This window comes from Acinonyx jubatus, chromosome B3, assembly GCF_027475565.1.
Source record: "Acinonyx jubatus isolate Ajub_Pintada_27869175 chromosome B3, VMU_Ajub_asm_v1.0, whole genome shotgun sequence".
Taxonomy (NCBI): Eukaryota; Metazoa; Chordata; class Mammalia; order Carnivora; family Felidae; genus Acinonyx; species Acinonyx jubatus.
The window spans coordinates 122,797,259-122,822,587 of NC_069386.1; the positions used below are offsets into that span (position 1 = coordinate 122,797,259).

Consider the following 25,329-nt stretch of genomic DNA (forward strand, 5'->3'; position numbering starts at 1 on the left):
AAAAATTCAAGTGGTGTTGCACACACCTGAAGGAAGGTCACAAAATCACTAGAATGTAGTGTAAACAGTGGCCCAAAAAGTCATGGTGGCTGGCCAGCTTTGCTTTCACTCATTACACAGCAACCTCATCATCTTTACCTACCCTAGCAAATACAACATAAGGAGATGATGTGGCCAAAAAATCCAGCTTGAAGTTACAAGAACAAAGAGATGTGCTCAATGAAAATTCATCACAAGAGGAAAAGATAGCATTTTAGCAGAATCACCCAACATTTCCTTTCAATCCAAATTACTTTTGCAAAATAAATGAAACCCTCTGCCCACAAGAAGAGAGTCCTCACACAACCTGTCTTCTGCCCTTCTGTCCAGCATCAGCATCACCTCCCTCCTTCCCACTCTCTCTGACTGCAACTACCTGCAGCTTCTCCGACATGCCTGTGTACGTCTCCCCACCCCCATCTGATGTGTACGACTCTGCCTGAAGCTGTGCTATTTGAAAATGGGGCCAGTAGCTCAGAGGCGGCATTTATCCTGATGACTACATCCTCCTGGTCTGTAGCTCAGCTTTGTAAACTTAGGGACTGGATTTTCTTTTCTTTTTGGTACTCTGAGTGGAGCCATCTTTCAGCAATAGAGGAACATTAAGCTCACGAGAGACTAATGTACAAACTAGAATGCCACTCAATTAACTACATCAGCTTACAATAAGAACCATAACTGCCATGCAGATCAGAATGTTCGTGTCAGCATAACTAGTATATGTTCTCCCTGCAGACCAATCTGGATGGGAAGGCAAATTATAATCAGAATGTTGCTTAATTAATAGGAAATTGTAGCGAGGGGAGTTTGTTTTATGAAACAATTCACAAATGGTATCACGTTAATGGCAGCCTGGCATGTCCATCTACACATCAGAGATGTACAAACCACAAAAACGAGTGTTCCATTCTCCTGGGTGGTGTTTGGATGCAGACTGCTGAAGTACATCTCCCTAACTTTCTCCTTTGTTTACATTGTTTCTGCCCTCCTACCATTCAGTTTCTCTCCCGCCTGATTGATACTGCATCTCTTTAGATACACTGATATCTTCACAGTCTTGCTTTCATCTAAGAGGCTTTCTGAAAAATTAACACTCAGGCTCTGAACAAAACGTGATGACTTTCAAGCTTACTTACTACAAAGCAACCTTACTGCCAAGTCCCTGTGTGAAGGTATTTGTCTCTGTACTGTTGCTATGTACCGACCACCTCCACTTCCTATCCTTCTAAGCTTATTCTCCAAGATCTAGTCTCCTTTTTTTACTGATTGCCCAATGCAGAATGTTCCCAGAGCATATTACACATGTCAAAGTTTTTTAAAAAATGTATCAAGCTGTAATATAATTGTTTGTGTGCAAGCCCCCCTCAATAAACTGCTAATTTGGGGAGACAACAAAACATGTTTACAATCATCTTTTAAACTCTCCAACTTTGCTGAAGAAATGATTTAATATTTTTTGAAGACTCAGATTCAACACCGGAAAGATAATTTCATCATGCAGACCTACATGTACTCAGAGGCTACTGAGGTGTGCTAGGAAGTTCTTTTTATGCATTCATAAACCTCCAGACTGCTGCTATATTCTCACTGGTGTGACATTAATAAAGAAAATACTCTATCAGGGGTTACTGAGGCACCTGGAGGACACCTGTTGATATTCTAAACCCAAGCAATTAACAATGATATTCTAACTCTTCCTTCTTTTCTCATTTCCCTCAGATCTGGCTTTCCTCTATCCACTATCACTTTTCTGTGCTCCCTATCACTGGACTCATCAATAAGAAGACAAAACTATTTCTGTATTTTGATATTCCTGAAAATGTTAACATTGTCAGAAAAGGCTCCATAAATTCAATCTCTGTAGCAAAGACTGAAAACTTCATCATCCACTTCATTATTTTTGGTGAGATAGTCCACATGCTACGTCCAACCTCCCTTTGAAGTAAAACTCACAAAACGATGAACTCACATGGACCTTTTAGATCAGTAAGTCAAATTACCTATTATTCTTTCAGGAATCCCTTCTCTGACATTTCTGACAAATGGTCATCAAAGCCCTATGTGACCAGCCCTAGATTCCAAGAATAGGATACTTGACAAAACTGTCACATCTTTCCATTAGTCTAAGTGCTGTACTTAAGAATTAAATGAAGGAACCCTGTACCCTTACTAAGTTACATTCCAGGTAAATCCATGTTCTTTTATTTAACTCAATTTCAGGCACTCCACCGTATTGGTTCTCCACCCACATGCCCTCTAAGACCTTAAATCTGAAGTTAAGTAAGCTCTTCTACTCTGTACTTAAGGAATTGTAATTTGATTTATTCACTCATTCAACAAATTTTTATGGAAGGCCTACTATGGTGAGATGTTCTCCTCAGTACTAGGGACAGAGTGAATCAGATATGGCTCCTGTCCTCATATAACCAAAAAATAACTCCCTGAAATGTCATCCCTTTTGTTTTGCCCCATTCTTCTGGTTGGAGAATACCTATCTCAATACCAACCGTAATACCCAGTGAATTAGCTTTTTGTCCCAGTTTCAGGTTCAGAAATAGCTCTACAAATCGAACAAGCTTGGCTAATTCTGTGGGACAAGTGGGAAACTGGTTGACATTAATCCAACCATCCTGTCTGATTTGAAGGTATATGAATTAATAAGGGGAGATGATAATATTTAGGCACTATTACGACTATTCCCTGGTTCTCTAATGAATTCAGAAGGAGCGATAACTCTACTACAAGATTAATCAAAAGCTATTATATATCTACAGAACTAAAAGTAACACAAGGGATTTTAGAGACTATTTAGAAATATGGAAGAAAAAGGTGGCTTTATGGTACAATGGATAGGGCACTGGACCTTCTAAAAATATGGAAAATAGTCCAAAGTCAATGTTTCAGCATGAATGGACACAAATGTCTGGGTTGTGGGATCATAAGGAGCTTCTCTGTGGGGGAGTAGGAGGACAGGGTTCAAGAGATAGAAACAGATGAAGCTAACTATTTATAGTAGTCTATATGATCCAAAAAGAAAGATATCCTAGACCATGCCTGATTCTGAGAAAGAACCTTAGAGAAAAAACTCAATTCTTAGTTACACAAGTGAGGAAACCAAAGCTCAGAAAGACCAAATAACCAGACTAAAATCAAAGAGGCCATAGCCCATGACCTGAGTCCCCTGGTTCCCTGACTAAGTGCTCTCTATTAAAATGACAGATAAGGGATGCATGTGTGGCTCAGTTAAGCGACCGACGTGGGCTCAGGTCATGATTTCGCGGTTGATGGGTTTGAGCCCCACGTTGGGCTCTGTGCTGACAGATCAGAACCTGGAGCCTGCTTCGGATTCTGTGTCTCCCTCTCTCTCTCTGCCCCTCCCCCGCTCATGCTCTGTCTCTCCCTGTTTCTCAAAAATAAATAAACATTAAAGAAAAAAATTTTTAAATGCCAGATAAGTTGAGGGGTACCTGGGTGGCTCAGGCAGTTAAGCATCTGACTCTTGATCTCAGCTCAGGTCATGATCTCAAGGTTTGTGAGTTGAAGCCCTGCATCAGGCTCATGCTTTCAGCAGAGAGTCTGCTTGGGATTCTGTCTCTACTTCTCTCTACCCTTCCCATGCTGTGCTCTCTCAAAATAAACAAACTAAAAAAAAAGTTTAAAAAAAAGTTTAAAAAAAAAAGAAAGAATACAAAAAATACTTCTGAAATATTACAAATGAAATACACGACATACTGGAAAATTCAGAATAGAGCACAAAAGGAGAAGTAGAAGGAGAAGGAGAAGGAGAACGAGGAGAAGGAGGAGAAGGAGGAGGAGGAGGAGGAGAAGGAGGAGAAGGAGGAGGAGGAGGAGGAGGAGGAGGAGGAGGAGGAGGAGGAGAAGGAGGAGGAGGAGGAGGAGGAGGAGGAGGAGGAGAAGGAGGAGGAGGAGGAGGAGGAAGAGGAGGAGGAGGAGGAGGAAGAGGAGGAGGAGGAGGAGGAGGAGGAGGAGGAGGAGGAGAAGGAGGAGAAGGAGGAGAAGGAGGAGGAGAAGGAGGAGGAGGAGGAGGAGGAGAAGGAGGAGGAGGAGGAGGAGGAGAAGGAGGATGAGGAGGAGGAGGAGAACGAGGAGGAGGAGAACGAGGAGGAGGAGGAGAACGAGGAGGAGGAGGAGGAGGAGAAGGAGGAGGAGGAGGAGGAGGAGGAGGAGAAGGAGGAGGAGGAGGAGGAGGAGAAGGAAGAGGAGGAGGAGGAGGAGGAGGAGGAGAAGGAAGAGGAGGAGGAGGAGGAGGAGGAGGAGAAGGAAGAGGAGGAGGAGGAGGAGGAGGAGAAGGAGGAGAAGGAGGAGAAGGAGGAGAAGGAGGAGGAGGAGGAGAAGGAGGAGGAGGAGGAGGAGGAGGAGGAGAAGGAGGAGGAGGAGGAGGAGAAGGAGGAGGAGGAGGAGGAGAAGGAGGAGGAGGAGGAGGAGGAGAAGGAGGAGGAGGAGGAGGAGGAGGAGAAGGAGGAGGAGGAGAAGGAGGAGGAGGAGAAGGAGGAGGAGGAGGAGGAGAAGGAGGAGGAGGAGGAGGAGGAGGAGGAGGAGAAGGAGGAGGAGGAGGAAGAGAAGGAGGAGGAGGAGGAGGAGAAGGAGGAGGAGGAGGAGGAGGAGGAGAAGGAGGAGGAGGAGAAGGAGGAGGAGGAGGAGGAGGAGGAGGAGGAGAAGGAGGAGAAGGAGGAGGAGGAGGAGGAGGAGGAGGAGGAGAGAACACCATCAATAGCCTAAACTTTTAGGGGCTATCCATCTATACTGGATATGTACCCTGTGCACGTAAAATCTGCTCCTGGCAGATTTCAGTCAAAAAGTACACTAATCGCACCCTAGCAAGGTACAGTTCCACTGTCAAAATAGCAAATATTTTATGAGGTTTCCATTTCAGGATAGGAAGGGATTACACCATTAACATTTGTGTCTAAAGTAAGTTAAAAAAAATACTGCTCACGATCTCATCAAACACACACACACACACACACACACACACACACACACACACACAATGTTGACTGGCTTGATCAATGGAGCTATAAATTCAAAGGATATGAAATGTTCTCTGATTATATATTTATGTTACCACATGCTCTTCACAACTCAGAACATTCACTTTCCCAAAGGCTGTAAAGATTACAAGTAGACACAATCTTAATGGAAATAGAACTATAGTAAAACTAGAGCATGTCCAAAATGTTATATCCTTGGCAAAAATTTTGAGATTCCTTCAATGTCTTAAGAGTTCCAGAAAAGCCATGTTATTTCCAATACGGTTGTTACATGACATGAAAACAGTTCTTCATATACCTTAAAATAAAGATTTTAGCAAATAAAACACACTCCCATGACTAAATAAATCATTAATTACAAAGTTAAAGCTATTCCTTCACGGAAAACTAAGTTGAATAATCAAGAATGACAATATTTCAGCCCCAAGGCCATCTTTAACACATCAGCAGTAGGTGGGGGAGAGACAGGATAAGAGGCAGAGAGAGATCAAATTATATTAAAGGTTGGAATTTAAGCTAACATAATGTAATACAAAGTTATTGGAAGCATGGCATGTTGAAACTATAGACCAGCACCTATCACCTAAAAAGTTTTTTTTTTAATTTTTTTTAATGTTTATTTACTTTTGAGAGAGAGAGAGAGAGAGAGGAAGGGCCAGAGAAAGAGGGAGACACAGAATCTGAAACAGGCTCCAGGCTCTGAGGTGTCAGCACAGAGCCCGACGCAGGGCTCGAACCCATGAACTGAGAGATCATGACCTGAGCCGAAGTCAGACGCCCAACCGACTGAGCCACCCAGGCGCCCCTGCCTAAAAAGTTTTGAGAAAGAATATTTCTGTAACTCAAGATAACTGTTATGCCTAAGCCTTAAATTCAGGACACTGGCATTACAAGGCAAATTATGAAACTATCCTGAACAAAAATTGGATCTGTCTGGAAGCCATTTATCTAACTCTCTAAAGAAAGCTCATATTACTTATGCCAACAGAGTTGACTCAGCTGCAAGGAAGCTAAGTTACAATGAAATGCCAACCAAGGCAGAAACTTCAGCACAACTAAAAGAGAAGGATCTACCACAGATATTACAGGGTATCTGAAAAGACTTTAATCTGGAAAACTACCACACTGCAGTTCAAACTGTCTTGCAAAACAGCAAGAAAATAAATAAAGAAAACATTAAGTATTGGCCACACCATAACTACTTTCTACAAACTTATTTCTGAAAAATACAAGATCTTTATATGATGGTGCATTTCTTAAATTCAAAGTACGGCTATATATTAAATGTTTAGATTGGTATCAAAAAATACGCAAAAAATAAAACAAAGCAACACTTCCACAATCAACAATTCAGATCAGTTTTTAAAAGTCTCCATGGATCTAACCTATGTAAATCTTTTGTCCTCAGTGAACCCAACACTACTCAGGAATAAAGAGGACAAGGGAAGGTCATAAACTGAATTTTTTACTTGCTATAGAAGTGCAGTAACATGAGGAACCTCCCTCCTCACCCACATGGATATTGTAACAACAGATAACTGAGCTCTTAGGAATAATAGGAATGTCTACCCCTTCTCTATGCTCCCAAGGCACTTTACACAAGCTTCCCCTAGAGTTCTTACTATTTGAGTGTCTTTTATGTCTGTCTCCCCACCAGACTGTGAGTTCCTGTTGGGTAGAGATCTTATTCATAAACATCCCAGTACCTAGTAGTGTGTCATACAGCAGTCAATCGATAAATCTTTCTGAAACATATATATTCTCCTACGTTCCATTCATCCTGTGAGCATTTGTGTGTGTGTGTGTGTATTCTCTATGCGCTAGGCAGAATAGACCCCAACTATATGATAATGAAAAAAAGAAACAGAACCTCTGAACTCAAGTGACTGCTTGTGTTTCTGTAAGTTTATTTTTTCAATAAAGTAATTAGTAAACTCATTGAAGGCAATCATCTTGTCAATTACAGGTTATTGTAACCATCAAGGCAAGGTGATGTCACAAAAGTGAGAGCACTGCCTTGTGGTAAGAAGCGATCAGATGCAGAGTAAGTTTTAAGGGTAGAATCAATAAGGTCTGCTGACAAATTAAGTACGGATCCATGTGTGAGAGAATGAGATGATTCTTTACATGTATTTAAAAAGCAAAAGAACACTGTAATTCCTACTAGAAGATTGGTTTCCTAAAGTAAAATTGCTCCTATTTTGTGGGTTAGATATACTCTCTTCTCCTCTGTAAGCAGATGCTTTACACTATTTCCTTCAAAGGAAGGGAAGAAGTTAGGATTAATAGCATACTAAGAATAAGAACTGAGAGCATTAGTAAAACAGTAGAGCTAACTGAAAAAAAGGAAGGCATAATTAGAACACTGGATATATGATTTGATGCACATTAAAATTTGAGTATGAAAGACTTTCCAATCCATAGCCTAGTCTTAAGCAGGCATAGGAAAGCTATCTATAAAACAGAAACCAAAAAATGGAAATTCAGATTTAAACTTCTAACCCCACTTAAGGAAATTATTCTTGCCTCGGGCTTTTTAAGTATCTTTTTCTAGGGGAATATTGAGCAATACAAAGATCATTGGCAGCATAATCAGAAAGGTGTCAGGATATGTACTGGATACATTCCTAGAAATTAATATTCAAAGTTGGAAACAAAAATACCACTGAAGGGTATTTTATGCATTCATTAAGTTTTAGGACCATTTTGCAATCATTACGTATTTCTCTTAAGTCAAATGCTGGGAAACAGAAATAACGTTAGTTATTTAAAATCAGCCACTTTTGATGCATTTCTATTTCTGAAACAAAATATGGACAAGGAAACAAACAACTAGAGTTTCAAATTATGCATTTGGAACGAACATTGTTTAATTTTCAAAAGAAAAAAAATGCATCATTCATCACCAGACAAATGTTTATAAGCTTACAGTGTCTTTAAAAACCATCAGGATTTCTTCTCCTTTTTTGTATTTCTTAAAAGATGCTTAAGCATGCATTTATTCTTATGAAAGAATATGGGGGGGAGTTTAAAAACAAATTTCTAAATAATACAACTTATGTAAGCAATGAGTACCTCCTGTTTGTTTTTGTTCCTAAAATTAACAGAATATTACTTGTTCAACATTAAATGACAAAACAGATTGAGTCATTTTAAATTGTGATTAAAAAAAAAAAAAGAAAGAAAGAAACCTCAATGAAAACAAACCTGGACATTCATTTTATGTTTTCTTTTAGGGTCTACCAAAGCAAGCAGGCTAGGCCTGCTTAACTTCCAACAAAGCACTGAAACAGATATAATATAGAACTTTTCCCCTTGGCTTTCCACACCACAACCATGTGTACCATTATTTAGCATAATTCCTGCACTATGGGTATCACTCACAATTTCAAAATTAAATGAAATCAAACTAACAGTACAGGATTTTAAAGGATAGTGTCCAACAAGACTACTTTCCTCTCAAGCCCCTGTAGTTATCAACCACTCAATGAATTAAGGATTAAATGGCAGGCCTCTCAATCAAGTCCAAATCAGGAATGATAAAGATGCAAACTCTGACTTCCCTCATTACCTTTATTTAAAGTGGACCTCCTTGATTGCAAATGGTTAGTGGAAAAGTCACTGCCAATGGAACAGAGTTTGAAAATGGCTTCTCCATACCTACGTTCCATTTTGGAAAGTAGAGACCAAATGTATTTCTATACAACTTTTACTTCTTGCCCTATCCTCTGCCACAGCTGCATGTGTAACTGCCCCCCAACCCAGTCAATGCATAGTCATGTCACCTTTGCATTTTAAACTTGCTTCTTAAAATCTGGCATAGTATTTCATACATGGTAAGCAGTCTTATGATTCAGCCAATTCTTTGTAAAAGTCAAGGACTACTCTGGACTTAATGACTATAAGTGGTTCAATTAAAATCACTTTATAAATGACATATACAAAATTTATCATTTTACCTTTAATTTGACCATCTTATTATTTTTGTTTTTTTGTTTTTTTTTTTTAAGATGACAGCAATCTCAAAGGAAATTACTTGTAACATCATAGTCAGTGTTTATTTAGAGTATCTGCTTTAAATTTGCCTCCAAATTAATATGTGGTAGCTACAGCTTTATCCTACTTACACTTTTAAAATAGATGAAACACCAAAGAAAAAGTAAGTCTGCTTAAAAATGACCTAAAGTAAGTGAAAGAAGTCACAACTCATTTGCTTCTATTTCTTTTTGTACTGAAAACACACACACACACACACACACACACACACACACACAAAACAGAAAACAAATACACACACACACACACCACTGAAATCGGAGAACTGTGCCTGCTACGATCTGAGTTTTTAGTAAAAGAAAATACAGAAATGTGATTTTGCAAAGTAGTGAATATTTTATAGAATAGGCATCTGACAATCATATGTATTTTTCCACATCATAAAAAGTAGCAGTCCTTAACAGATGGTCAAATTAGAACTGAAACACAAAATTAAACAACATTGATTCATATTTTCTTGCCATGGATATATTTTATGTCACAATATCAGGTTTTAATTTGATTTTTCTAACAAAATCTGATGACTCCTTTTCCAAAATTGATGTAAAGCTAAAAAAATAAAAGAGTATATGGTAATCTGTTGAATATAATAACCCTAAATTTAAATTCAACACTATGAGTTCAATGAAAAGATACAAATGTGAGTCATTTTACTGGCAGTAAATAAAGGGAAAAAATACAAGGAATTTTTGCTCATATCCTGATTCCACCACAAGCTGTGCAATGTTGGGCAAGTCACTATATTACACTCTTAACCTCAGTCTCCACCATCTGTAAAAATGGGTATCATGATTACATTTGCAAATGAGAATTGTAATTACCATTTTTCAAAGATCCACATTTTGTATAAGAAAACTATCTCCTAAATGTTATAATCCAACATAATCATAGCTTTAAAATATGTTGCTAGGTGTCACTTCACAAATAACTTGAATAAAGCATTTTGTGGGAAGGAACAAAAATGCATTTCTATGAATCCTGATCTACTCAACAACTTAGGTTCCTATGAACTGCCTTGGATGTCGCACCATCTGTGGCTTTAACGTGCTCCTAATTGTTTCATCAAGGATTCTCATTTCCTGAAAGAATAACAGAAAAAAAAAGTCCTCTAAAGAGAATTCAGTATACTACAGAAATAAGTAAGAATTATATGAGATAACTAAACATCCCAAATAACCTACATAATCAATATAGTAGGTCCTATAAATTCTGATACAATAGAGAGAATAGGATTGGTAAACCTGATTCCTATTTCCATTTCTACCAATGGACAGCTGAGAACACTTGGGCAAGTCAATTAACTCTTTAGGTCAGAACTGCCTCATCTATAAAAGAAGGGGGGAGAATGGGGAGGTTGGTACTGTTCAAGGCTCTTTCATACTTTAGAATTACACTGGTGCCAAATGTTTTGGGAACCACCACCTCTGCACAATATTACAGTGCGATCTTATAAATCTGAGACAATGTTTATTAAAAAAAATCAAAATCTAGCATACAGATATGGGGCAGAAAAACAAACTACTGAAAAATCTTCCAATGTTGCCATGGCTAGCTATAATCACAAGGTATATGTATCCATGTGACAGCATCTCCAGTAACAGAGGAAGTTCTACATGTTGTTGTGTTTAGGGGTGGATTAAAGGAGAAAGCAAAATGAAGAGAGTAAATACCTTTCTCTTCCAGGTTTGAATATCTAGTAGCAAGAAGCATATTTGCATAATTCTGCTTAGAATTAAATCAGTAAAAAATACAAATGAAATATCCAAATACGGAAAGTACTAGATTATTTGGAGAGAAATTACTTGATCTATAATTTTAAAATAGAAAAAACAGTAATGTAATCAACAACAAAAGAATGCCACGTTCACCAGATAAAATACTGGGCGTTAAATAAACAATTAAAAAAAAAATTTTTTTTTCTTAACATCTATTTATTATTGAGAGACAAAGCATGAGAGGGGCAAAGAGAGGAGGAGGCACAGAATCTGAAGCAGGCTCCAGGCTCTGAGCTGTCAGCACAGAGCCCGATGCAGGGCTCAAACTCACAAACTGAGAGATCATGACCTGAGCCGAGGGCAGATGCTCAACCAACTGAGCCACCCAGGGGCCCCAAATAAACTTGATTTTGAAAAATGTTCAATGACATGCAAATTCAGACTATGAAGCTGTGCATGGCAAATGATCCCAAATGGGACCTGAGTATCTGTGTGTATAGAAAAGAACCCTGAAAAGAATTTCATCAAAAACTGAATGTAAGAAAGTTAGGTGGTGAGATTATAGGTGAGTTTTTAAACCTTCCCTATAAAGTACCCTGCATTTTCCACAATGAAAATTTGCTTTATAAGTTTTTAAATTTTTAATTAAAAAAATTTTTTTAATATTTATTTTTGAGAGAGAGAGAGAGAGACAGACAGACAGACAGACAGCACAAGTGGGGGAGGAGCAGGGAGAGAGGGAGACACAGAATCTGAAACAGGCTCCAGGCTGTCAACACAGAGCCTGATGCGGGGCTTGAACTCACGAACTGAGATGATGACATGAGCCGAAGTCAGACACTTAACCCACCGAGTCCCTGTTTTCATACTTTTTAAGTGTTCCCTTATAAAGAACAATATATTTTCTAAACCTATAATTTCAGAATTTATAAAAATGAATATCCCCAATTAAATTGTTTCCCTAATTCCTGAAAATTAATGTCTTCATTATGTCTGCATTGGACATAGGAAAACATCTCAGAATATTATTCACATTTTTATAGCATTTTTTGCATTGCTTATAAATGTATCTGAATAAAATATTTTATATATTTTTTCATAAAACAGTCATTCTTCTAAAACATAAGGTTCAAGATAATACACATAGTATGAACAGAATAATCTACAAAATAATATTCTCCCAATTTTTTTAGATACCAGTTATGTCTCAAACATTATGTAAATATGTTCAAAATTAAAAACAATGTTTAATACTTACACTACAAAATTATTTGAAAAGCTCCACAAAAATGACCATTAATAATCATTAATAAACTCATACTTTAATAATTTTTTTAGGTTGGATCAGATATAGGTCTGTATAGATAAAACATTTAAAACCTTCACTATATAAATTTTGATGTTGACCTGCTGAGCAAAAATGACTTAATTATACATGAACTCTTTTGATGAGTTAGATTTCAGGGAAACTAATAAAAATAGATTTCTGATAAAATAAACAACATTATGAGTTTCCAGGTAAAACCAGAAAAATAAAAAGATTAATATTAATATCCTTTTAGAACAAAAGAAATCAAATACTTTCTTTTAAAATTTTAAGCACAAGGAATAATAAATTTCAATGACACTGTAGATGGAGAAAAAGTTCTATCTCTAACACTTCATGAGAGCTTTTTCCCTGGTAAGAAGCTCATAATAAAGTTTTAAATGCATATGTAAAAATTCTGTGGTTGCATAATACTTGTTCTCTTTGTCATGTAAAATTGAAAAATAACATTTGATGTTAAAGCAAAATCAGATGTTGGAAAAAAATGCATTTTATTACCACATATCACCACTGAATGCACTAGGAAAATATGCTAAAGTTAGTTATTCTGTGCATATATACTAACAGCAATCTTCTCCTGATCGCTTGATTAAGGCTGCTGATGCTAATGCTTTATATGAATTTTGATGAAATTTTAACATTTCTTAGCTTACCAAGTAAGAACATGACAAAAAACAAAGACCTACAGTATGCAGTCAAAATAGTAGCAAGACATTTAAAAAAGAAGGAAGTATGCTGCACCAGGGTGGCTCAGTAGCATAAGTGGCCGACTTGGGCTCAGGTCGTGATCTCATAGTTCGTGAGGTCGAGCCCGGCATCAGGCTGTCCACTGTCAGTGCAGAGCCCGCTTCAGATCCTCTGTCTCCCTCTCTCTCTGCCCCTCCCCGGCTCACACTCGCTCTCTCTAAAATAAATAAACACTTAAAAAAAAAAAAAAAAAGAGGGGAAGTGTGTATTAACGCCATAAGACGGGCATGCAAGAATAATGCTGTGTTAGGCAAACAAGAAAGGCTTCCCCTTTGATTGCAGAAAAACCACATTTGAAACCTCTTCAATGCATAAGGCCCCATTTACCAAGTTCAATGGCACTGCTCACATAGTAATCTTTGGGCTACAAGTCACAGGGCCTTTTTTTTTTTTTTTCCACTGAAAATGTATTTTCATCTTTTCTTGTTTTTACCTTCTGCAGTCTGGCCACAACACACACACACACACACACACACACACACACACACACACACACACACCCATAGGTTATCCATATTTTTTATCTGTTACATACATGTATAAGCATGTATGTGTGTATACACACACACCTCTTTACCCACAATTTACTTATAAATTATCTACTGTGTACCTGGCTCTATGCCTGATCTTGAAGATGGAAAAACAATCAAGATTTGATTCCTGTCCTCCAATAGAAAACATATTATAATACCTCCCACCTGTTTGGTTTGCTTAACACACGTGCCTTCAGTATCACTTGCTGATAGAACTGCCAGGTCTTTTCACGAGGGAGCCTCCTTTTGGGGGCCATCTGTCTCAAGTGACTCAACGCAGTCTCATTCTAAACTTCCAATCTGCATAGTTGTGCAATAATTTTTATTCCCAGCTCCCTGGCCCCTCACTGCCTAACACATTATTAGACTAACCACAGGCAGTCAATCAATACTTGCTGATTGGTTGATTGTTTGGTTGAACCACTAATCAGCAATATCTGGAAACACAACAATAACAAAATAATGGCATCTACTAATTGACACTACTAATAGCTTATTAGATATCAGTTACTCTGCCAAGCACTTTATATACATTTTCACATTTAATTCTATAATAGAATTACTTTCACATCTGATTCTATCATCTTTTCAAAGATGATAAAACAGGCTTTGAGTTTTAAGCAACTTGCCCAAAGACATACAGCTAGAAAATGATTGACACTCAACGTTCTGCCCATAGCCACTAATACTATTATCACCTGTCAGCCCTATTTATAGATGGCTTAACGCAACAAAAAAATATTTATTTATTTTGAGGCGGGGGTGCAGAGAGACAGAAAGAGAGAGGGGGTGGGCATGGAGAGAGAGAGAATCCCAAGCAAGCTCCACACTGTCAGTGCAGAGCCCAATGGGGGACTCAAACTCACTGTGAGACCATGACCTGAGCTGAAAACAAGAATCAGACACTCAAAACAACTGAGCCACCCAGACGCCCTGACCCAACAAAATTTTGATTCATATGTAGCCATATACTAAGGCATGAGTCAACATAAACAGCTAAGTCAACCAAAAGTATATAATCACACACACAAAAAGGATATTAAAGAAAAGCAAGCATATAAGGTATATATATATTTATGTAGGTGTGTTTAAGACTATTGTATCTTTAAGATCATTCTCCAGTTTAGACTCAGGAGATATCTTTTCTCTGCATTAGTACCCAATGTCAAGACTCAACAATACAGTTTTAACAACTGAAAGGGATTTAGTTTTTCACAATCCAGTCATAAGCATTCAGTTGCAGACCTGTGTCTTATCTACATCCAACCCTCACCACCCGGCACAAGGCCTGCCACATACTGGATGCTCAATACATAGCAATGGAATACAGTCAATAATTCTTGAAACTCTGTCCTAAGGTAAATGCTCCATTTTTCTGAATGCCTGAGAACATATATATCTAGAACATCATGAACAGAATCAGTGAAGAAATATTTAAGCAGAACAAGATAAACTTACATTCCAATATATGAAATTTGAACCACTATTTCTTAAATGTAAATAGGTAAATATAAAACATGTTAACACAATCTTCTGACTAGAATTTTAATTACAGAAAAGTTGGAATGTTTCACATTATCTCCACAGCAACTACACCCTGGCAAGAGATACAGTAAATATGTGTGAACACTGGACACACTAAAACCAAAACATGACATAAGAACTAAATTGCAGCAGTTGTTAAGATTGTAGGCTAAATTCAGCAACTTAATTTAGCACATTTAATCATAAACACCTAACTTCTATCTTATTTCCTTGGTTTTAAGAATTACTAGAAAGGTAAAAAAAATGTGTGTGTGTGTGTGTGTGTACAAAATATAGGAATTTTGCAAAATACAAAAAAGAGGGAAAGATCAGTAAAGCATTAAGGAAGGTTTATGAAGCATTTTATGATATCCTACCCAGTGGTAGCACCTTCCTCACAGATGCTAGTAACCCTTATCAAGTACAGGATTCATTTGGCCCAGTTTATGCTGTCCTCTACTATCAGTATTTCAATGGTCATCTTTATTTACATTTGACTTCTATCCCACTCAATTGCAAATCTTTCTTGGAAGCAGGTAGAAGAAAAATATTCTGTCTTCTATTTTTAGTTGACTTTTGCCACAAAAGTAGTGACTCTCTAAAAGTCCTTCATATTCTACCCAATTCCTGTGTACAGCAGATACTCAAAATAAATTCACACATCTACTGAAAGGAAAGTGGTAAGCCTGCTAGGGATGTTCCAAGGTTACCAACCTTCTTAAGATTCCATCTCTACAAGTGCAAAAATGAGCATAATCGTATCTATTTCACGAAATTACCATGAGCATTAAAAGTGCCTATCATATAGCGTGCACTTAACTATTACAGGTTTTATTTTGAGCCTCAGTTTCCTCATAGGTTAAAAGGGATCAATAAAATCCAACCCAGAGTTGTGAGAACTGAATAAGGACACATATGTAAATAAACTGGCATAAATGCCTGACGTATAGCACGTCCTCAATAAACCAGAATTCCTTTCTTTGCTACCTTGCCTCTAAACTATTTTAAGACCCAGAAGAAACTTAAACATCTAATGTAGTAGAATGTTAACAGTCGGTTCAAAGAATAAAAATCCATCATTTTAATAAACTAACATTTTATTCTGGCACCAATACAATTTACCTATGAAAGACTACAATTAGCATTTATTAATACATAAAACGTATCCTAAGAAGAAATCCTAGAAGAAATTTAAATTTGTCTTTAAAATGAGCATTTGTTCATATTTTTACCTTTTCTTCTAGCTGGTCCTTCAAACTCTGATATTTTAGCTTCAGTTTTTTGTTCTCCTGTTCATTCTGGGTTAATTCCTCTGTCAGCCTGTCACACTGTGATTTCAACTTCTCTAGCTGACAACGATGGACTTTGGCCGTATTCTTATCTTCTATGCTTTCTGCCTGAGAAAAAGAGAAAGTCCACTGGCCACAGGCAAATTGTACACCAAAAAAGTACACATTTGATCAGTGGGCAAAAACTTCAAGACTTTGCTCTACGCAGCTGTACAGAAACATACACACAAAGGAAATGCCCTTTGCGTTTATTCAATCACTCCTCAGCGCTCGCAGAGCACTTCCTCAGTGAAAGGTACCACACTAGGTGCGGAGATAACGAATACGAAGAGTAGAGGCATCAGACGCAGCTATCCGTTCCACAACAGCGAATGAGGAGTGTTAATAAAGGCAGAAGCAGATACTGTGACAGCCCAGGGAAGGGACACCAACTCTGCTGAGGGCTTATGACAGAAGTGCCCCAAAAAGGAAATACTAAGACACAGTACTGACTGATCAGTTTCTTCATTTACGATCTTGGGTTTTGTGAAAGAATTATGTATTTTCAGCACCACAAAATTACCGAACCACCCTTGACGCTAAAAGGATTATGAATCATGGCAGCCAAGCAACTACAAAAAATTTAACATGAAAAGGAGTTTGCCAGTGATTGTTTCAGTACCAACAGCATAAGAAAGTACCTGGTATTTGCTCTTTTTTTTTTTTTTTTGGAATAAGCCAGAATCAAGTTTCAGAAAAAGTGAGAAATAATCTATTCCATGTATGGGATTCAATAAAGATTTGCCAGGCATGTGAAACTTAAGATACCATTTTAAGTGTTATTTTAAATAAACATTTAACATTTTAAGTGAATTTAAAAATAACAATAACGTACACACTTGCTATACGTCAGGTACTGCACTACTCTCAGACCTCTCTGCATAGTTTTCCCTCATTTGGTCCTCACAGGAACCCGACCAGGGAGGTACTACGTTTACTGCCTCCTTTTTTGAAGCTGATGCCCAGAGACACTCATAACTTGGTCCAGGATATGTAATGAGTAACTGCAGAGCCAGGATGTGAACCCAAGAGTTCTCTCTAATGTCCATGCTTTCAACTACTCTGCTGCACTGCCTTTAAAAAGGTAAATTTGTCATTTTTAAAAAACCAGCTGCATACACTTGTCAATGTTAACTGGTCATACCTACCAGTTACCAACAGGCTGTAAGCAACTACCTATGATCTGCTTAAAATATATTAACTCCTAAAATATATGTTTCTTTTCTTTTTACAAGTGTATTATACATGTGTAATCAGGGATGTAGGAATTAGTTCATTGGAATCAATTTCCTGAAAGGAAGTTTTGTCAGCTTTCGACAAAATCTATATTATATTCACCTCACAAAATGCACCTAAGACTAGATGCCATTTTAAATTAACAAAAGAATTGATTTTTAATGAGGAATCCTGTTTTCACAACCCCAAAATAGAACTACAAAATAAAGTCTCTCATCAAGAAAATTGCTCAATTATGATTTTAAGTTTCAAGAGAACGCTCTGCCTTTTCTTTATGATCAGTGAAGTATACAAGGATCTTAGGTATACAAGGTTCCCCCTAAAGCCAACGGCAAGCTGGAGCTGGCTCAGGGAGCCTTAAGAACCAGCTGTGCCCATGTCTTCACGACACTGTCCCTCTTCGGTGATATCTTCTTTCATAGTCTGAAATCAAATGATGTATTTATATAACACTAAACCCGACAAATCCTGTAAATCAGTGTTTCCCCCTGTACTCCCTGAGAGCCTATTTTGAAATATTTACCAGCATGCTAATGCCTAAATTTGACTAAGAACTTACTTCTTGTTGCCGTTTTATTATTACATTTACACTTCACTCTAAGGTTTACAAAGTGATATCACAAAAACCCTGTGATAAAGACACTGCTACTCCCATTTTATTGATGAGGTGCAAAAAGGTTAAGTAACTTGACCGAGGTCAAAAAGCCAGCAAGTAGCAAGAGTTCAAATCCTTGGTCTTTTGATTCCATAAAAAGGTTCTACCAAAATTTTTGTTGAAATCATAATGAGGTGATAACCCAATATCCTTCAAATATTAATAGTAGCTAGAGTATTTCATTAAAATATTTTACATTTAAATTTTAAAAAAGCGTAAGGGTAGTTCTAGATGGGGAAAATATATATTGTGAGAAAAAATATGGGTAACGTATAGGCATTTGTTAGACTCAGAAAACTAATAAAGGTGAAGCCAAAAGACAAAGAAATATAACATTTATAGAGCTACTTGTCCAAAGTCCTCCTGTACATAATTCAGTATACTAAATCACCTATGATGACCATTATTAACTCCTTTTAATTAACATAAATAAGTAAAAAGTATAGAATTATGTAAATGAAATAGCAGGAGGCAAGGTTGTTCCTGATAGGCAACTCATTAACTTTAAAATGCGGGGCGCCTGGGTGGCGCAGTCGGTTAGGCGTCCGACTTCAGCCAAGTCACGATCTCGCGGTCCGTGAGTTCGAGCCCCGCGTCAGGCTCTGGGCTGATGGCTCAGAGCCTGGAGCCTGCTTCCGATTCTGTGTCTCCCTCTCTCTCTGCCCCTCCCCCGTTCATGCTCTGTCTCTCTCTATCCCAAAAAAAAAAAGTTGAAAAAAATAAAATGAAAGTGCTGGGGGGCGCCTAGGGGGCTCAGTTTGTTAAGTGCAGGACTCTTGATTTGGGCTCAGGTCATGATCTCATGGTTCCTGGCATCTAGCCCTGTGTGGGGCTCTGTGCTAACAGCCCAGAGCCTGCTTGGGATTTTCTTTCTTTCTCTCTTTCTCTCTCTCACTCTCAAAATAAGTAAACATTAAAAAAATAATAATAAAATAAAATAAAATAAAATAAAATAAAATAAAATAAAATAAAATAAAATAAAATAAAAATAAAAAGTGCTGGGCTTTCACAATCTCTGGTTCTCTTTTTAAGCTCTTATGCTGCTTTTGTACTACATTAAAGAGTGGTTATAACACCCCTCCTATATCTGTTTTTCAAATTTAAAAAATGCCTAAAAATTTCAGAATATCTACAGCGTATTTCTAAATTATATATTCTTTACATAAAGGTAATTTCTTACAGCTTTACTGTCATCTCACCACACAAGAACACAAAGCACTTCCTAAAGAAAGGATGGGGAAAACCACCCAGTCTCCTGTTGAATACTATGCACTCTGTTTTGATCCAACCCCCTCACAATTCCTCAGCGACCTTCTCCACCAATCTCTGACAAATGGAATGAAATGTTTTTAGTTCTTTTTAACCTGTCCGCCACATTGGACACTCTTGACTATACCTTTCCTGAAATGCCCTGCCTCGGTTTCCTTTTTTTTTTTTTAAGACACATTTATTCAGCATCATGATCAGACTATTACATTTAGCAATCAACAGCATGGGTGCAAAAAACCATCTATATTAAAACCCTTTGTTTGAATGCTTTACACTTTCCATAGAACAGAAACTAAAATAACCTGTTATACAATTAGGTTTCCAAGATACCATTCTCTTCTGGTTCCCTCCTGTCTCTCATATAATCCTTTATTCTTATTTGCTAGAACCTCTTTCTTAGTACTTCCCTTACAGATTGGTGTTCTAGAGTTTAATTCTCTTTTCTCCCTACACGATCTCATCCAAATCCCAAGATTTCAACTACCACCAATGGGTTACTGGATCCCAAATATTTAACTTTAATCCCAATTTCCTCCTTAATGTCTAACCCATTATGCACTGAAAACTGTTCTACCTAGACTTTCATGGTTAGGCTTCAGGTCCTTTCCACCTAAACTCAACATGCTAAAAAACTGGATTTGTCACTGTTCTCTCCAAATCTGTTCTGTGTTATCTACCTTGACAAACAGCTTCATTATCCACCTAGTCACCCAAGTCTATACCTAGTCATCATCAATTCTAAACCTTTTCCAGTATAGCAGTGTAGTTGAGAACACAGGCACTTGACTACCTAGGTTCAAACCCGGTCGCCACTACTTTCCAGATGTAACACATTGAGCTATTAACTTCCTATGTTTTAATTTCCTCATTAGAGAAAAAAATACCAAACAATCTGCAGGGACGACATGAGTATTAAATGGTTAACCCATGTAAGTTTCTTACAATGACTACCACAAACTGAGTAGTAAAAAAAAAAAAAAAAAAAAAAGTCTGCTGGTATTATTATTATTGTCAAGAGCCAATCAATCAACATATGACACATATTTTATTTTCTTTAAGATTAGCTCTTCTCCATAACTCTGATTCTACTTTTATGTCCTCATCAACTCTGACAGACTATTATGCCATACTTCATCAATATTAAGACATATTTTCTCACATTTTACCATCCCTGTCTTGGGATGTTGTCTTGCAGCTGATAGTATATTATGTATTTTTTTTCTTAGTAGATATAATGATGCATCTGACAACTGATGGTGTCTTAGGTTCAATGAAATGTAGTAAAGCCCTCTTACCTATTCTTCCAGCCTCCATTCTGCTCTGCTCACCCCAATTAATAACCCCAAATCCACTACTGCCAGTAGGCTATATGGAACTGGGGAAGAATTCATAAAATAGTTGAAAGCATTCAACAAATGTCAGTTCAATATAATTTCATCTTTCGTCATAAGCATTATTATGGTAGTTCTATTTCAAGGAATTTTGAAAACCTTATAATTAACCTTTGAAGACTTATCTGTTTATTTACCTATTCAACAGATATCTACAATGTTCCAGGAACTGTTCTAGGCACTGAAGATATAGCTGTAAGCAAAATAGACTCAAATCTCAGTCCTCATGGACTTTTCATTCTAATAAAGGGAGAATAAAAAATCAATAATATGGAATCTATATCATAAGTACTATGGAGAAAAACTAAAGCAGGAAGGAGGGATAGATTTATCACACTCCTGATAATCATGTTATGAAATAACTCCCCTGCATGGGGATAATGCTGACACCATTAGACCCTAGAAACATTTCCCCAAATGCCAGATCTCAATTAAGCATTTTTCCAGGCAACTTTGATTTGGAAAAGAAGGGGAAAATCTCAAAAGCCTTGGGTTTACACAGCTCATAAGTGGATCCACTTTAGTTACCATGCTAATAAGGACTGTGGTTATAGCTTCTATGGCCTTGACAAGTCTTTGCCTTTTATATTTTGGGGAGGTCACAAATGTTGAATGAGGGCACGTTTCAGGTCCACGACTTACTGCCACCTCTGCCTTTCCTGAACTCCCAAAATAGCTAAACGTTCTCTTTAAAGGGTTTCAGTGCTCTGAAAAAGGTGCTCCCAGGTGGCTGTTATAACTCATTTCAACGCGGCCGAACAGACAAGAATAAGCCTCTTTACTGTTAGTTTTATCTTCCCTTCAGTGCTTAGGAATACAAAATGATCTCTAAAAGTTTACGCTTTATTAACTTCATGAGCCACCAGAAAAATTCCTTCAGTAGCATCAGGATAATTCAGCACAGGTACCTTCAGTGTCCTAATATGATTCTCAGCCTCACTCTTTTCCTTCTTGAAGTGCTTCATCAGCTCCTGGATGTTCTGCTCGTGTTTAGTTTTCACACTCTGCAATGACGATGTGAGATCTTCCAGCTCCCTCTGGTGAACGTCTCGTTCTAGCTTTAACTGTGTAACGATTGTAGCTGTTTCTTCATCTCTAGATTTCGCCTGTGTCTTGAGGTCAGCAAGGGTCTTAAGCACCTCTTTCCTGGCTTTCTGTTCCTCAGCCAGTTTATTAGCAAGATCGGCCCGGATGGCACTCAAATCCTTGACAGCCTCTTGCATCTCGAGAAGTTGAGCTTTGTCCTTGGCCTGGCCCTTTTTTAGCTCTGCGATTTCTTCTTCCAGGTGAGCTTTCTCAACTTTCACCTGGCTTTGAATCTTACTCTGCTTCTTCAATTCACTTTCCAGCCTATGGATAGTGTCCAGGGAATCCTTGACTTCTAGTTCAAGGTCAGCTTGATGAGCCTTAATATCACTTAGTTTCTGCTCCTTACAGTGAAGTTCCTCCTCTTGAAGGGCACGCTTGGTTAAGACGTCATTCAATTCCTTTCGAAGATTCTCTATCTGTTGTAACGCTGCATAAAGCTGGCTTTTCAATTCATCCTTTTCTTTTAGAATCTATCAGGTAAAAAGAAAAAAATCACTGTAAAGGTCATCATAGGGACTGTCAGAAAATAAAGTTTAATACACACGGAGAAGAAAAATTCTAAAATAAAATTTTGTATTTTTCCATTTTTTTTAATGAAAAATAATTTTCAGGCTAGAAAAATACAATTACCCTGAAGTAGTGCCACATTGAAATATATGTTTCAGATTTTCATCACCAACACAGGTCAGTCCTTGATTATAAGTATTTAAATGTAGGATAAGATTCAGCAAAGAATGGGGGGGAAAAAGACTCCTATTATAATTTACCAGAGGTTGACATAATATAATGTTAATTAAAATAACAATTCTTTGCATTTTAATTGCACAGTTTTTTTTTCAATAGCACACTTTTAAAAAGGAGAAACCTCAAAAAACATATGGAAGATAATATACGGAAGATATATGAAGATACAATCTAAGAAAGACATCAACCGTCATTAATAAAGAAAGTTAGTAGTGACAAGAAATACACCAGTATGTAACTGGGAGTCTTGAAGTCCCAAAAAGAGAGAAATAAGATTAAGATTAAGATTAGGATTAGGAGAGGTTGGGAAGGGACTCAAAAGTCAAGGGACCGGATGTCTATCACCCTGCGCCAGCCTCTCTGCCAGGTTAGGGTTGACAATGCGGGATGGAGGCCAAGAACTAACCCTCTCATCCTCACCAGCCACCAATGCAGTGAAAAAGCCAGCAGCTAAGGAAGCTGAAATCATTTCTCCCCATCAACCCCCAACACTGGCACCGAGAACAATCTCTGTCCCTGCTTATGGGCACATGTCACGGCTTGATGACAGAAAAAAGAAAATTAAGATTCTCATTTCAGAATTAGAAATAATGACTAAAGACACAAATACTTACAAGGAAGTTTTACAATTTATGTTTTATACTTCAGTATGAAACAATTCATGATAAACTGCAATAAGGCAATCACTCCAAAAAAATAGTTTCCTCAAATCCTTGTCAGTTTTAGCAAAGGAGAAACAGAATGAAGCTGGCATGAGAAATAATGAAAGGAGGTGGTTATGCAATTGGGCTGTGACCAGAAAGAACTGAATATGATTCTCAGATCAACCATAAGTCATTCTTGGGCCTTAAGGAAATTATTTATCTTTATGAAGATAACAATAACACCTATATCATAGGGTTGGGATGAAGACTAGTAAGTAGAAAAGAGTTTGGTTAGACAGAAGATTCAAGTTCAAGGAGAAGCCAAGATCTCAAGGAGGTATTTGTTCAAGACAGTGATCAACTCTGTGAAGAAGAGGTATAATTGAAAAAGCAAGGTCCCTGGATTGAAAAGACTCAGGTCCACAGAGGAAAGGATTCACCTTGAAAGGCAGGAAAAATGGCTAGAACTATAGGGTCTAAGGGTAGGTGTATTATTTTTCTATTGCAGTGTAACAAATTCCAACAAACTCCATAGCTTAAAACAATACCCATTTATTATCTGTTTCCATAGATCCTAAGGCCAGGAGAGGTATTGTGCCCAGGGTTTCCTAAGGCTAAAATCAAGGTGTCAGCTGGCCTGGGCTCTTACTTGGAGGCTTTCGGGGGAGACTTTCAGGTTCATCCATGTTGTTGGAATAATTTAGTTCCATGCTTTCACCACTCTGGTCCCAGTTTGCTGGCTAGCTTTGGGCCAGGGGTTGCTATGAGCTTCTAAGGCCACCCACACTCCTTGGCTCATGGACTCCTCAGACTGCAGCCAGTGACACCACAATGAATCTTTCTCTTGTTTCAAAGCCTTGGACTTCCCCTTCTCTCAACAGCCAGAAAAATTTCTATGCTCTTAAGGACTCTTGTGATTAGATTAGGCCCATCTGGATAATCTCCTTATCTTCAGGTCAACTGTGCCATATAACATAATCATGAGAGTGATAGCTCATCATGTTCACAGTGTCCAAAAATTAGGGTAACTCATTTCTGGGAGGTCACTCTGTTTACCATACTAGAGAAGACAGAAATGGACAAGTCTTGACTATAAGGACATGCAGGACGGGCCTGAGAACAAGGAGACGTGGCTTCAAGACAGTGATTAATGTGTGGAACACATAACAGACGCCCCTGGCCAGAAGTTAAGAGACTTCCATGCAGCTCTGACAATGAAAATTATATTTTCAAGACGAAGCTTTAGCAGGTAAAACATCTTGGAACACAAAAGACTATAATGTCTTCCTGAAGTTGGTTTAAACAGCAAAGGTATTTATTTTTCTCACATAACAGGAACACCACAGATGGAACAGTTCAAGAAGAGCCCTTCAAAACTCAGGCTCTGCCTCTCTACAGTTCTCCAGGTTTTGCCCTCTGCTTCAGTGTTCCAAGCAGCACATCACATGACAACAAGTGGCAGCCTTAGAGTGGACAGTCACAGACTATATTGGTCAAATTTTTAATTTCTTTGCCAATATAGTTACTAAAAACTAAGTAAGTTCTATTTTCTTTTTGTTAATTGCTTGGCTGGTAGCCACAGCCCAAGTTTTTGTCTAGACATGGTCTCTGAGTCTGAAAATGACCGTGTCTCAACTGCTACCTCAATATCCTGGACATTCCCAGGGGCCCTCAGTTGAATAAGCTTTATCTTGAGGGAATTCAAAACAATGGACTTGGATCCCCTTTGTCAGGCCAGGAATGCTTAAGGAGAAGCACTTGAAAGGGGCCTGAGAAATCAGGCTTGTTTTTTTATCCCATTTTTATTTCTGTTTCCTACCTCCCTCTCTTGCTTGGGCTAACTTCAGCATGCATAGATCATTTGGCTATTCCAATGCTAAAAAAAACTCCAAATTACAGGCTCTGTATATTTGGATTATAAATTGCAGATTTTCAATCTCTCTACCCCCAAAACATCTTGCTCTCTGCTTTTATTATTTATTTTTCTCTGCTTATATAGACAGGCAGGCTTCAACCTACA

At 37.8% G+C, this 25,329-nt stretch overlaps 1 protein-coding gene across 11 annotated transcripts in view; it reads right to left on the minus strand.

The window, feature by feature from the left end:
• The window catches only part of CEP128 (centrosomal protein 128), a 376,215-nt gene that overhangs the window by 228,245 nt on the left and 122,641 nt on the right, over positions 1-25,329 (minus strand). For all 11 annotated transcript variants that reach the window (XR_008299569.1, XR_008299568.1, XR_008299570.1 and 8 more), the window contains 2 exons: positions 21,741-22,391; positions 16,186-16,350 (listed from right to left, as the gene is read on the minus strand). Coding sequence is in view for 8 of the 11 variants with exons in the window: in XM_027066336.2 (XP_026922137.2) it covers positions 16,186-16,350; positions 21,741-22,391 (816 nt within the window). In the remaining 3 variants the exon portion in view is untranslated. The remainder of the gene's footprint in view (positions 1-16,185; positions 16,351-21,740; positions 22,392-25,329) is intronic.